Source organism: Macaca fascicularis, chromosome 1 (genome assembly GCF_037993035.2).
Source record: "Macaca fascicularis isolate 582-1 chromosome 1, T2T-MFA8v1.1".
Classification (NCBI taxonomy): Eukaryota; Metazoa; Chordata; class Mammalia; order Primates; family Cercopithecidae; genus Macaca; species Macaca fascicularis.
The window spans coordinates 82,053,508-82,067,389 of NC_088375.1; the positions used below are offsets into that span (position 1 = coordinate 82,053,508).

The 13,882-nt window shown below is 43.8% G+C and overlaps 1 protein-coding gene across 4 annotated transcripts in view; it reads right to left on the reverse strand.

Annotated features, from left to right (window-relative positions):
• Window positions 1-13,882, reverse strand: part of NVL (nuclear VCP like) — a 106,396-nt gene that overhangs the window by 19,065 nt on the left and 73,449 nt on the right. For all 4 annotated transcript variants that reach the window (XR_012433525.1, XM_005540948.4, XM_065542498.1 and 1 more), the window contains one exon: window positions 6,045-6,151. Coding sequence is in view for 3 of the 4 variants with exons in the window: in XM_005540948.4 (XP_005541005.2) it covers window positions 6,045-6,151 (107 nt within the window). In the remaining variant the exon portion in view is untranslated. The remainder of the gene's footprint in view (window positions 1-6,044; window positions 6,152-13,882) is intronic.

Sequence of the window (13,882 nt, forward strand, 5' to 3'; positions counted from 1 at the left end):
CCCAGCTACTCGGGAGGCGGGGTTCGTCCGCCTTGGCATCCCAAAGTGCTGGGATTACAGGTGTGAACCACCATGCTCAGCCAAAGTTGACCTCTATTGAAATGTCTTTTCTGTTTTTTTTTTTTCTTCTTCCATATTCACAACTTTGTGCTTGGAAGCTGCAGGACTCCTCTCTGTTACCCACCCCATTTATACCAGATGACTATTTTTTTTTTTTTTTTGGAGACAGAGTTTTGCTCTTGTTGCCCAGGTTGGAGTGCAATAGTATGATCTCAACTCACCACAACCTCTGCTTCCCGGGTTCAAGCTATTCTCCTGCCTCAGCCTGCTGAGTAGCTAGGATTATAGGCATGCGCCACCATGCCCAGCTAATTTTGTATTTTTAGTAGAGATGGGGTTTCTCCATGTTGGTCAGGCTGGTCTTGAACTCCTGACCTCAGGTGGTCCGCCTGCCTCAGCCTCCCAAAGTGCTGGGATTACAAGCATGAGCGACCACGCCCGGCCAGATGACCATTCTATACAGACAGACAAACCAAATACATACATACATATATGGTCGTGAGAGAAAATCTGAAAATACAAAGCAAATGAGCACTCTGGGAGGCCAAGGCAGGCAGATGAGACCAGGAGATCGAGACCAGATTGACCAACATGGGGAAACCCCGACTCTACTAAAACTACAAAAATCAGCTAGGTATGGTGGCCCATGCCTGTAGTTCCAGCTACTTGGGAGGCTGAGGCAGGAGAATCACTTGAACCTGGGAGGCAGAGGTTACAGTGAGTAGAGTAACATCTGACATGTAGGCTGATATTATCAGGTAGGTCTTGTTGTTGCTCCAAGCTGGCTGGGCCCTTACAGTGAAGCTGTGGTGCTCTCCTATTACACATAAATAATTCCACAGAATACGGACATTAGACAAGGCCACTCTGTGACCGTGAAGGATCAAGACAGAAATGAGAACACTCTGTAATGAAGTCTGAACATGGACAAAGCATAAACACTGTCCAAGACACAAACATGACCAAACATCCGCCATCTTAGCTAATATAACTACTGTTTCTTTGCCAATCACAGTTTTAGCCTTGGTCTAATCTTCCTTCCGTTTAGGCAAGATTTATTAAGTCACCCAAATATAGAATTATGCTTGCTTTTTAACAGCCATTCAGGGCAAAGGCTGTTATTAAATCCTTCCCAAATCTAACACAAATCCCAAATCAATTAAGTCCTAATACCCTCTTACTGAGATATGCCCCCAGTTCCCCATGGAGTACATTCTCCTGCACTGCAAAGAGTAATAAGCCCAACTTGTTCAACTACATGTGTGCTCTTGGTGGGGTTTGGTTGAAGAGCACTAACAAAGTGGAAAAATGACGCATAATGCCATCTCCCAGAGGCAAGCACTGTATGTTGGCATATTTCCTTCTTGATGTTTTTCACTGTATGTCTTTATAAATATAGTTGAAATCGCCACACTATTCAGTCACCTTTATTTACTTCCCCTCCTCAGGAATGAATTAATACATTTGTCATTGTTTCATAAACATTCCTATTATCATCTAGAAGGCAAGCTCCTGATAGGTAAGACAATGTCTTACGTTTCTCAGTCTCTACACAATCAAGGATGTATTTAGTTTATAACAAATACTTATCAATGAAGTGGGATACTTTTTTTTATTTTATTTTGAGATGGAGTCTCACTCTGTCGCCTAGGTTGGAGTACAATCTTGGCTCACTGCAACCTCCACCTCCCAGGTTCAAGTGCTTCTTGTGCCTCAGCCTCCTGAGTAGCTGGGATTATAGGAGCACACCATCACGCCCAGCTAATTTTTGTATTTTTGTAGAGACACTGTTTTGCCATGTTGGCCAGGCTGGTCTTGAACTCCTGACCTCAAATGATCCACCTGCCTCGGTCTCCCAAAGTGCTGGGATTACAGGCATGAGTGGGGTACTTTGAATATTCACCCCTTGGTCTGAGGCCTAATGATTTTGGCCAATAGCACTGAAATTCTAGATTAATGAAGTGTAAAGTTGTTCTGGTGTGAGTACCATACATTGAATGAAACACAGCAGGAAGAATGAGCCAATCATTCTTCTGGTTCAAAATCTGTAAGGCTCTGAATACCACATGCCTCATCTCTGGCACGTCTAGAAATAAATACCAATCCAACTTTTCTCTCTTTTTTTTTTTTTTTTTTTTTGAGACGGAGTCTCGCTCTGTCACCCAGGCTGGAGTGCAGTGGCCGGATCTCAGCTTACTGCAAGCTCCGCCTCCCGGGTTTACGCCATTCTCCGGCCTCAGCCTCCCGAGTAGCTGGGACTACAGGCGCCCGCCACCTCGCCCGGCTAGTTTTTTGTATTTCTTAATAGAGACGGGGTTTCACCGTGTTAGCCAGGATGGTCTTGATCTCCTGACCTCGTGATCCGCCCGTCTCGGCCTCCCAAAGTGCTGGGATTACAGGCTTGAGCCACTGCGCCCGGCCCCAACTTTTCTCTTTAGTTCATGAAATCCCAAGGACAAGTGTGAAAGCATTATCATTATGTCACCATGACTACAGGAAATTCTTATAATTGGATATGTGTGTGCTTATTTGTATATACATACACACCCACATACATTGACCAAAGCAAACAAAATCTCACTATCATAGTTCCTAATGACAGAGCCAAGGAGCCCAGGAATGGTGGCTCACGCCTGTAATCCCAGCACTTTGGGAGGCCGAGGTGGGCGGATCACTTGAAGTCAGGAGTTTGAGACCAGCCTGGCTAACATGGTGAAACCCCGTCTCTACTAAAAATACAAAAAAAAAAAAAAAAAAAAATTAGCCGGGTGTGGTGGCATCCACCTGTGGCCCCAGCTATGCAGGGAGGCTGAAGCCGATTTGCTTGAACCCGGGAGGTGGAGGTTGCAGTGAGCTGAGATCACGCCATTGCACTCCAGCCTGGGCGACAAACAGGGTCTCTTTTTTTGAAACACTGTGTCAAAACAAAAAACAAAAAAACAAAAAAAAAACAGAGCCAACAAAAGGGAGAGAAGATGCTATGATGCAGTCATCATCAAATTTGTCTGATGCAAAGAAATAAGTATATGGCACCAAAGCAGGGTTTCTTAACTTTGGCATTATTGATATTTTGAGTTGGATAATTCTTTTTTCTTTCCCTTGAGACAGGGTCTCAGCTCTGCTGCTCAGGCTGGAGTGCAGTGGTGTGATCATGGCACACTGCAGCCTTGACCTCTTGGGGTCAAGTCATCCTCCCACCTCAGCCTACCAAGTAGCTGGGACTACGGGTGCATGCCACTATGCCTAGCTAATTAAATAAAAACATTTTCTTGGCAAGGTGCGGTGGCTCACGTTTGTAATCCCAGCACTTTGGGAGACGTGAGGCAGGTGGATCACAAGGTCAGGAGCTCGAGACCAGCCTGGCCAATGTGGTGAAACCCTGTTTCTACTAAAAATACAAAAATTAGCTGGGTTTGGTGGTGCACACCTGTAATCCTAGCTACTCAGGAGGCTGAGGCAGGAGAATCACTTGAACATGGGAGGTGGAGGTTGCAGTGAGCTGAGATGGCACCACTGCACTCCAGTCTGGGCAATAGAGTGAGATTCCATCTTGAAAGAAAGAAAAAAAAAATATATATGTGTGTGTGTGTGTGTGTGTATATATATATATATATATATATTTTTTTTTTTCTTGTAGAGACAGGGTCTCACTATGTTGTCCAGGCTGGTCTCCAACTCCTGGCTCAAGTGATCCTCCTGCCTCAGCCTCCTAAATTGCTGGGATTACAGGCCTGAGCCACCATGCCTGGCCTTGGATAATTCTTTGTTGTTGGCTGTCCTGTGCACTGTAGAATATTTAGCAGCATTATTACTCCTCTGCGTAGTGGTAAACAAATGTCCCTAGACATTGCCAAATGTTCCCTGGGGATGTGAGGTGGGGTGGTGGGAAAACTGCCTTAGGTAGAGAACTACTGAACTAAAGCAGTATGTTTTCATGGCTTTGACCACCAGCTATGTCCTGATGACAGACAAAACTATAGCTCAGCCAGAGGACTCTCCTAAACTCCCAACCACAGACCCAACATCCTGCTGGACTTTTCCACTTGATAGTGCCCAGGCACCTGAAACTCAGATAGCTCATCTCCCAGATCTCTAATCCTGGTGGATGCCACCAGCTGCACAAGCTGCAAATTCATCTACCTTTTCCTTTAACTCCCAACTGTACAGTTAATCCAATGTCCTACTAATTAAAACCTTTAAACAGTTCTCCTATCTGTATCTTCTTTATTATTCCCGTGATAACGCCTTAGTTTGTTATTTTTTCTTTTTCATTGATGTTTCTGAGTCATATTGCCTTAGTTCTAAAATGCTTAATTTCATAGCTTTTAGTTTCACTAGCTTCCAAACTGTTTTCCACACTGTGCATCAATAGAATCTTTCTACCCCACAAAGATGATCATCCTTCTGTTTTCATCTTTCCTGTTCTCCCTCCTCTGGGTGATTTTTAAGGAACACTGCTAAAGGCAATTTTAAGTAACGATGGCCCAGTGAAGCAGGATCACAGAATCTTCCTTTGTCAGCATCAAAAGAATACTAAAAAAAGTTTAAGATAGATAGATAGCTCTAGAAAAAGTTAGACACACATAATCAAGGGATTTCAGCAGAATCAGGAAGAACTGCCAAGGTATGCCACTTTCCAGGGAGCTGGACAGCACTGGGTACAACCCCATGAGAGTGGGACAGCTCCCATGGGGGAGGTATCTCCAACTGGATGGACAGAGTGGGTCCAGGTACAAGTGATTTCATCCCCAGAAGGGTTAACATCACCAGCTTAGCTCCCTCTCCCATCCCAAGGCTATAGAAATACAGACACAAAGCCCTGCTACAGACCTCAAAATGTGATGTGTCAAGGGCAGAAAAACTAGTTCCAGGTAGTGAGAAGTGGGATGACAGAACTCATTCACTTCTTTTTTTTGAGAGAGGGTCTTGGCCTGTCACCCAGGCTTGAGAGCAGTAGTGCGATCTTGGCTGACTGCAACCTCCACTTCTTGGGCTCAAGCGATTTTCCAGCCTCAGCCAGGCATGAGCCATTGAGGTCCAGCTAATTTTTGTATTTTTTGTACAGATGGGGTTTCCCCATGTTTCCCAGGCTGATCTTGAACTCCTGAGGTCAAAGCAATCCACCTGCCTTGGCTTCCCAAAGTGCTGAGATGACAGATGTGAGCCAACGTGTTTGGCCCACTTATTTACTTATTTTTAAAGATAGGGTCTTGCAGGGCCGGGCACGGTGGCTCACGCCTGTCATCCCAGCACTCTGGGAGGCCGAGGCGGGCAGGTCACGAGGTCAGGAGATTGAGACCATCTTGGCTAACATGGTGAAACGCCATCTCTACTAAAAAATACAAAAAATTAGCCAGGTGTGGTGGCGGGAGCCTGTAGTCCCAGCTACTCGGGAGGCTGAGGCAGGAGAATGGCGTGAACCTGGGAGGCGGAGCATGCAGTGAGCTGAGCTCTCGCCATTGCACTCCAGCCTGGGCAACAGAGTGAGACTCTGCCTCAGAAAAAAAAAAAAAAAAAAAAGATAGGGTCTTGCTCTGTTGCCCAGGCTGGAGTGCAGTGGTGTGATCACAACTCCCTGGAGACTTGACCTCCTGGTCTCAAGCAATCCTTCCACCTAAGCCTTCTGAGTACATGGTACTACAGGGGGGTGCCACCATATCTGGTTAATTTTTTCTATCTATAGTGAGACAAAGTCTCACTATATTGCCCAGGCTGGTACTGAACTCCTGGGCTCAGATCTGTCCAGCTCGCCCTCCCAAAGTGCTAGAGTTTCTCTAAAAGTTTCTACTCCATTTCAAATATGATCTGATGTAAATTATTTTAAAGTAATAATTGAAGATCAGTTCACCTTCCCTTTGGGAGATACAGGCTGGCCAAACACAGTTACAGAAAAGTAATCAGTCAACTAAATTACTACCTGTTATAACTGTCTCTATTTAAAACAAGAGAAACACATATAAAAATGTACCATTTCCTTTACTCACTTTTGTGATAGTTTTTAAGATGGCAAGGCGATCTGTAGGGGGTGGTAAACCCACAAACAGTGTTTTGTCCAGGCGGCCCGGGCGCAGGATTGCAGGGTCAATTATATCTAGAGAAGGGAGAAAAAAGTCTTAAATAAAACCTTTTATTTTTATTTTTTAGAGACAGGGTCTTGTTCCGTCTCCCAGGCTGGAGTGCAGTGGCATGATCTCAGCTCACTGCAGCCTCAACCTCCCAGACTCCGGTGATTCTACCACCTCAGCCTCCTGAGTAGCTAAGACTACAGATGCATGCTACCATGCCTGGCTAATTTTTTTTCTTTTACTTAATTTAATTAATTAATTAATTTTTTATTTCAATAGGTTTTTGGGGAACAGGTGGTGTTTGGCTACATGAGTAAGTTATTTGGTGATTTTTGAGATTTTGGTGCACCCATCACTGGAGCAGCACACACTGTACTCAGTGTGCAGTCTTTTGTCCCTCAACCACTCTCACCCTTTCCCTCGAGTCCGCAAAAGTCCATTGTATCATTCTTATGCTTTGTGTCCTGATAGCTTAGCTCCCACTTATGAGTGAGCACATACGACGTTTGGCTGGCTAATTTTTGTATTTTTAGTGGAGACAGGATTTCGCCATGTTGCCCAGGGTAGTCTTGAACTCCCGAGTGCAATCCACCCTTCTCCGCCTCCCAAAGTGCTGCGATTACAGACGTGAGCCACTGTGCTCAGACCAAACAAATAAAATCTTTTAAAAATGCAATTAGGCCGGGTACGGAGGCTCATGCCTGTGATCCCAGCACTTTGGGAGGCCAAGTAGGCGGATCACGATGTCAGGAGATAGAGACCATCCTGGCTAACACGGTGAAACCCGTCTCTACTAAAAATACAAAAAATTAGCCAGGCGTGATGGCGGGCGACTGTAGTCCCAGCTACTTGGGAGGCTGAGGCAGGAGAATGATGTGAACCCGGGAGGCGGAGATTGCAGGGAGCCGAGATTGCACCACTGCACTCCAGCCTGGGCGACAGAGCAAGGCTCCGTCTCAAAAAAAAAAAAAAAGCAATTAATGGCTGGGCAGGGTGGCTCACACCAGTAATCCCAGCACTTTGGGAGGCCAAGGCGGGTGGATCACCCGAGGTCAGGAGTTTGAGACCAGCCTGGCCACTATGGTGAAACCCTGTCTCTACTAAAAATACAAAAATTAGCCGGGTATGGTGGTGCACACCTGTAATCCCACCTATTCGGGAGGCTGAGGCAGGAGAATTGCTTGATTGCTTGAGCCAGCTTGAGCCCGGGAGACGGAGGTCACAGTGAACTGAGATCATGCCACTGCACTCCAGCCCGACCAACAGAGTGATACTGTCTCAAAAAAAAAAAAAAAAAAAAAAAAAGCAAAAAAAGCAATTAAAATGAGATGAGAAGAACCTCTTTTTAAAAAATAAAAAATTAATAAATTGCATTTTATTTAAATGAAAAACTTCCGCTCATCAAAATACATCTCTTTGGCCACGCATGGCGGCAGATCACCTGAGGTCAGGAGTTTGAAACCAACCTGGCCAACATAGCGAAACCCTGTCTCTACTAAAAAAAACCCCACAAATTAGCTGGGTGTGGTAGCACACACCTGTAATCCCAGCTACTTGGGAGGCTGAGGCAGGAGAATCTCTTGAACCTGGGAGGCGGAGGTTGCAACGAGCTGAGATCATACCAGTGCACTCCAGCCTGGGTGACAGAGCGAGACTCTGTCTCAAAAACAAAAACAAAAAAATAAAACATCTCCTTAAGAAAATGAAAAGTCCACCTCACCTTCTGGCCCCAAACTGCTCTTCCTCCAGGATTCCCTATCTCAGATAATGATCACCACACCACTCCCCCCCACCCTACCTCCCAAATACCAGGCAGGTTTCTCCCTTCCCTCTAACCAATTTCCATCAAGCATTCCTCTGATTACGTCAACCCTCAGTCAAGGCAAAATGTAAGTCCTCCTAACTGGTTCTGCCTCTAGACTTCCTCTAGTGACCAATGGTGTGAAGCATTTTTCATGAGTTTATTTGCCATTTGTACAACTCCTATGGTGAAGTAACTGTACAAATCTTTTGGCCACTTTTATTTTTTAATGTTGATTAAATAATTTTGTAAACTGACACAGAAAAATGGTATATATTTAGGTTGTGCAACATGTTGTTGTTTTTGTTTTCAGACAGAGTCTCACTCTGTTGCCCAGGCTGGAGTGCAGTGGCACAATCTCAGCTCACTGCAACCTCTGCCTCCCGGGTTCAAGCAATTCTCCTGCCTCAGCCTCCCGAGCAGCTGGGATTACAGGCAACCACCAGCATGCCCGGCTAACTTTTATATTTTTAGTAGAGATGGGGTTTCATCATGTTGGTCAGGCTGGTCGTGAACTCCTGACCTCGTGATCCACCTGCCTTGGCCTCCCAAAGAGTGCTGGGATTACAGGCATGAGCCACAGCGCCCGGCCTTTTTTTTGAGACGGAGTTTTGCTCTTGTTGCCCAGGCTGGAGTACAATGGTGCAATCTCGGCTCACCACAACCTCTGCCTCCCGGATTCAAGCAATTCTCCTGCCTCAGCCTCCCAAGTAGCTGGGATTACAGGCATGCACCACCACACCTGGCTAATTTTTTTTTGTATTTTTAGTAGAAACGGGATTTCTCCATGTTGGTCAGGCTGGTCTCGAACTCCCAACCTCAGGTGATCCGCTCATCTCGGCCTCCCAATGTGCTGGGATTACAGGCGTCAGCCACCGAGCCCGGCCAACATGTGTTTTTAAAATGTGTATACACTATGGAATGGCCAAGTTGAGACAACTGACGCAGGCATTACCTCATATTCTTACTACTTTTTTTGTGGTGAGATCACTTAAAATCTACTTTCTTGGCAATTTTCAAGTACCTTTTGGCCACTTTTAAAATGGTGTAGTTTTTTTTTTTGAGATGGAGTCTCACTCTGTCACCAGCTGGAGTGCAATGGCATGATCTCAGCTCACTGCAACCTCGGGTTCAAGTGATTCTCCTGTCTCAGCCTCCTGAGTAGCTGGGATTACAGGCACCGCCCATGTTCAGTTACCTTTTGTATTTTTAGTAGAGACAGGGTTTCACCATGCTGGCCAGGATGGTCTTGATTTCCTGACCTCGTGATCTGCATGCCTTGGCCTCCCAAAGTGCTGGGATTACAGGCGTGAGCCACTGAGTCTGGCCCAAAATGGTATAGGTTTTTTATTTTTTATTTTTATTTTTAGATGGAGTCTCGCTCTGCCTCCCAGGCTGGAGTGCAGTGGTGCGATCTTGGCTTATGGCAAGCTCCGCTTCCCAGGTTCTCGCCATTCTCCTGCCTCAGCCTCCCGAGTAGCTGGCACTACAGGTGTCCACCACCACACCTGGCTAACTTTTTTTTGTATTTTTAGTAGAGACTGGGTTTTACCGTGTTAGCCAGGTTGGTCTAGATCTCTTGACCTTATGATCCGCCTGCCTCGGTCTCCCAAAGTGCTGGGATTACAGGCGTGAGCCACCACTCCCAGCCTAAAATGGTGTAGTTTTTAATCCTTTATCAGATATATGCTTTGCAAATATTTTCTCCTAGTCTTTGGTTTATCTTTATATTCTCTTATTTGCATTTTTTTAAGAGACTGGGTCTCACTACGCTGCCCAGGCTGGCCTCGAACTGCTGAGCTCAAGGGATCCTCCCACCTCAGTATCCTGAGTAGCTGGGTTTACAGGTGTGTACCACTGTACCTGGTTTATTGGCAGTTTTTGAAGAGCAGTTCAGTTTATCTATTTGCTCTTTTATGGTTTGTGCTTTTAATGTCATATAGGAAATCTTTGCTTAAATCAAATTTCTCCAATGTTTTCTTCCAAGAGTTTTATAATGTTATTTTCAATGGTCTTTGATCCATTTTTAGTTATTTTTTGTATGTGGTAAAAGGTATTAAGGTTCAATTTTTCTTTTTGCATATGGAGGATATTCAACTGCTCCAGTACCATTGTTGAAAACACTATACATTCTCCACTGCATTGCCTTTGTGCTTTTTGAAAACATCAACTATCTAGATATGCATAGCAATGTTTCTGGATTTTTTTTCTGTTCCTTTGATCTATCTGTCTCAGTTCTATGCCAATTACCATGCTGTCGAAACATCTTTTAATTTAAACATATAAATACACGCCAGGAATGGTGGCTCACGCCTGTAATCCTAGCACTTTGGGAGGCTGAGGCAGGTGGATCGCTTGAGGTCAGGAATTCAAGACTAGCCTGGCCAACATGGTGAAACCCTGTCTCTATTAAAAATTAAAAACCTAGCTGAGCATGGTGTTGCGCGTGCCTGCAATCCCAGCTACTCGGGAAGCTGAGGCGGGAGAATCGCTTGAACCTGGGAAGCAAGGTTGCGGTGAGCCCAGATCATGCTACTGCACTCCAGCCTGGGCAACAGAGCGAGGCTCCATCTAAAAAAAAAAAAAAAAAACCCACAAAAAACTCCCCACCACAAAAACAAATCTTAAAGCCAGTTCTCTATGCCCCAAGGTAAAGGGGTATACTGATGATAATAAAGCATTCTAAGTTTGGGAGTCCTATAATCACTTAACATCTCTGACAAATATCACACTTAATATTATGTAGTTTATTATTTTAATAAGTTATTTACAGTAAAAGACATTCTGGACACTTTATATACATCTTAGTATTAGAGGACTTAAACTACACTTCACCAAAGGCTGTTGCAAGATGCTATGTATTACAACATTAGAAATGAGATGCTAATCTCTTCCCTAAACAGGCCCCTACCATTGTCTTTCCCATCTTAGTTAATGTGAACTCATTCTCCCAGTTTTTCAAGCCCAGACCTTGGAGCCATGCTTGATTCCACTTTCCCACATCCTTAACTACTCCATTAGCAAATCAGGTCAACCCTATGACACAATATACTCAGATTCTTTCTACAACCACAGCTATCACCCAGCTCAAACCACCACCATCTTGCACCTGCATTATTCTCACAGCTTCCCAACTGGTTCCCTATTTAATTGTGTCAGAGACAGAATTTTTTTTTTTCTTTTTCCTTTTACCCTCTCAACCCAGCTTTTCCCAACTTTGGGAAAACTGGGAAGAGAAAGCCTAAGAGACAGAATTCTTAGGTAGAAGACTAAAAATAACAATTCTGATATTTACAATAAAAATGGCACTAACAATCCCAACACTTTAAAGAGAAAGTCCATTCACTCACAAATGAAATGGCTGCCTGAAAAAGAACCCTCCTTTCATCTGTTGATAAGCAGCACCTACTGTTCTATATCAAGCTCCTCCCTCCCCTCAAAAAAGCTATCACAGCTTGCCATGGGTAAAAAAACATTAATTAAAAAAGAAAAAAAGTTAAAATTGAGAGGTAACAGTAGCAACTTTTAACTTTAGGAAAATATTAATTTTGTTACAAATGGACCCTCAATTTTTAACAAAGGTAACAAGACAATTCAATGAGGGAGTAATTTTTTTTTTTTTTTTTTTTTTTTTTTTTTGAGACGGAGTCTCGCTCTGTCACCCAGGCTGGAGTGCAGTGGCCGGATCTCGGCTCACTGCAAACTCCGCCTCCCGGGTTCACGCCATTCTCCCGCCTCAGCCTCCCAAGTAGCTGGGACTACAGGCGTTCGCCACCTCGCCCGGCTAGTTTTTTGTACTTTTTAGTAGAGACGGGGTTTCACCGTGTTAGCCAGGATGGTCTTGATCTCCTGACCTCGTGATCCACCCGTCTCGGCCTCCCAAAGTGCTGGGATTACAGGCGTGAGCCACCGCGCCCGGCTTGAGGGAGTAATTAATCTTTGCCACAAAGGTGCTAGGACAAGTGGTTTTTTGTTTGTTTGTTTGTTTCTGTTTTTGGAGACAGGGTCTCACTCTGTAGCCCAGGCTGGAGTGCAGTGGTATATCATAGCTCACTGCAGGCTTGATCTCTGGGGCTCAAGCAATCTTCCCGCCTCAGCCTCCCAAGTAGCTAACACTACAGGCATGCACCACCATGCCCATTTAATTTTGTTTTGTTTTTGTGTATTTTTTGTAGAGGTGAGGTCTCACTATGTTGCCCAGGCTGGTCCTGAACTCCTAAGCTCAAATAATCCTCTGGCGTTGGCCTCCCAAAGTGCTGGGATTATAGGCATAAGTCACTGCACTGGGCCTGAAAGGGATATTGACACCCAAAAGAATCAATTTGCACACTTCCCTCACAATACGCACACAAATTAACTCAAAATGGATCAAAGACCTAAATGTAACAGCTAAAATTTTATGAGAAGAAAATGTGGGAGTTAATTTTAGTGACCTTCAGTTAGGCAGTGATGTTTATACCATTGATACACCATCAAAATTGCAGGTGGTAAAAGAAAAAACATATAAATTGGAATTTATCAAAATTAAAAACTTGTGTTTCAAATGACATCAAAAAAGTGAAAAGACAATCCACAGATTGAGTGAAAATATATGTAAATCACATATCTGATTTTAGATTTGTACCTAGAACAAAGAAGCTACTCAATGACAAGGCAAATAACCTAACTGAAAAATGATTCAAACAGACATCTCTCCAAGGAAGACACACAAATGACAAACAAGCACAATAAAAGATGCTCAACACTATCAGTTATCAGGGAAATGCAAATCAAATCAGAATGAAATACCACCTCACATCCACTAGAATAGCTATAATAAAGACAACAACAGGTATTAGTAAGAATGTGAATAAATTAGAATTCTCATATCTTTTAATGTCAGAATTACTGTGGGAATTCTGTCAGAATGTGGGAATATAATATAATGTCAGAATGTGGGAATATAAAAATGAAGCAGCCACTTTGGAAAAGAGTTTAGCAGTTTCTCAAAATGTTAAACATGGAGTTACCACATGATCCAGCAATTCCACTCCTAGGTATAAACTCAGGAGAAATTAAAACATATGTCCATACAAAAATGTGTATACATGAATGCTCATAGCAACATTATTCATAACAGCCAAAAAGCAGAAACAGCCCAGATGTCCAAATGGTGAATAAACAAAATGTGGTATATCCATACAATGGAATATTATTTCATAATAAAAAGGAATGAAGTACTGATACATTCTATATGAATCTTGAAAACATTATGCTAAAGAAGCCAGACTCAAGAGCCCTCATATTGTATAATGCTATTTACATAAAATATCCAGAATAGACAAATTTATATAGACAGAAAATTCATGATGGCCAGTAGTGGCTCAGGCCTAAAATCTCAGTACTTTGAGAGTCCAAGGCAGGGGGCATGCTGCAGGCCAGGAGTTCGAGACCAATCTGGCTAACATAATGAGACCCTGTCTCTCCAAAAAAAAAAAAAAAAAAAAAAAAACCAAAGTAGATTAGTGGTTGTCTAAGGCTGGAGATGAGAAAAGTTAAAGGGAATGCTAACAGGCATGAGATTTTTTAAAGGTGACGAACATTTTTTTTTTTTTTTGAGATAGGGTCTCACTCTGTTGCCCCAGCTGGAGTGTAGTGGTGCAATCTCCGCCCACTGCAACCTCTGCCTTCTGGCTTCAAGCGATTCTCCTGCCTCAGCCTCCTAAGTAACTGGGACTATAGGTGCGTACTACCATGCCTGGCTAAATTTTATATGTTTTTGGTAGAGACGAGGCTTCACTGTGTTGGCCAGGCTGGTCTCAAACTGGCCTCAAGTGATCCACTCACCTCAGCCTCCCAAAGTGCTGGGATTATAGGCATGAGCCACACCCGGCCCAGGTGATGCAAATATTCTAAGATTAGATTGTTGGGATGGCTGTAAAGGTATGTAAATATACCAAAACCATTGAATGGTATA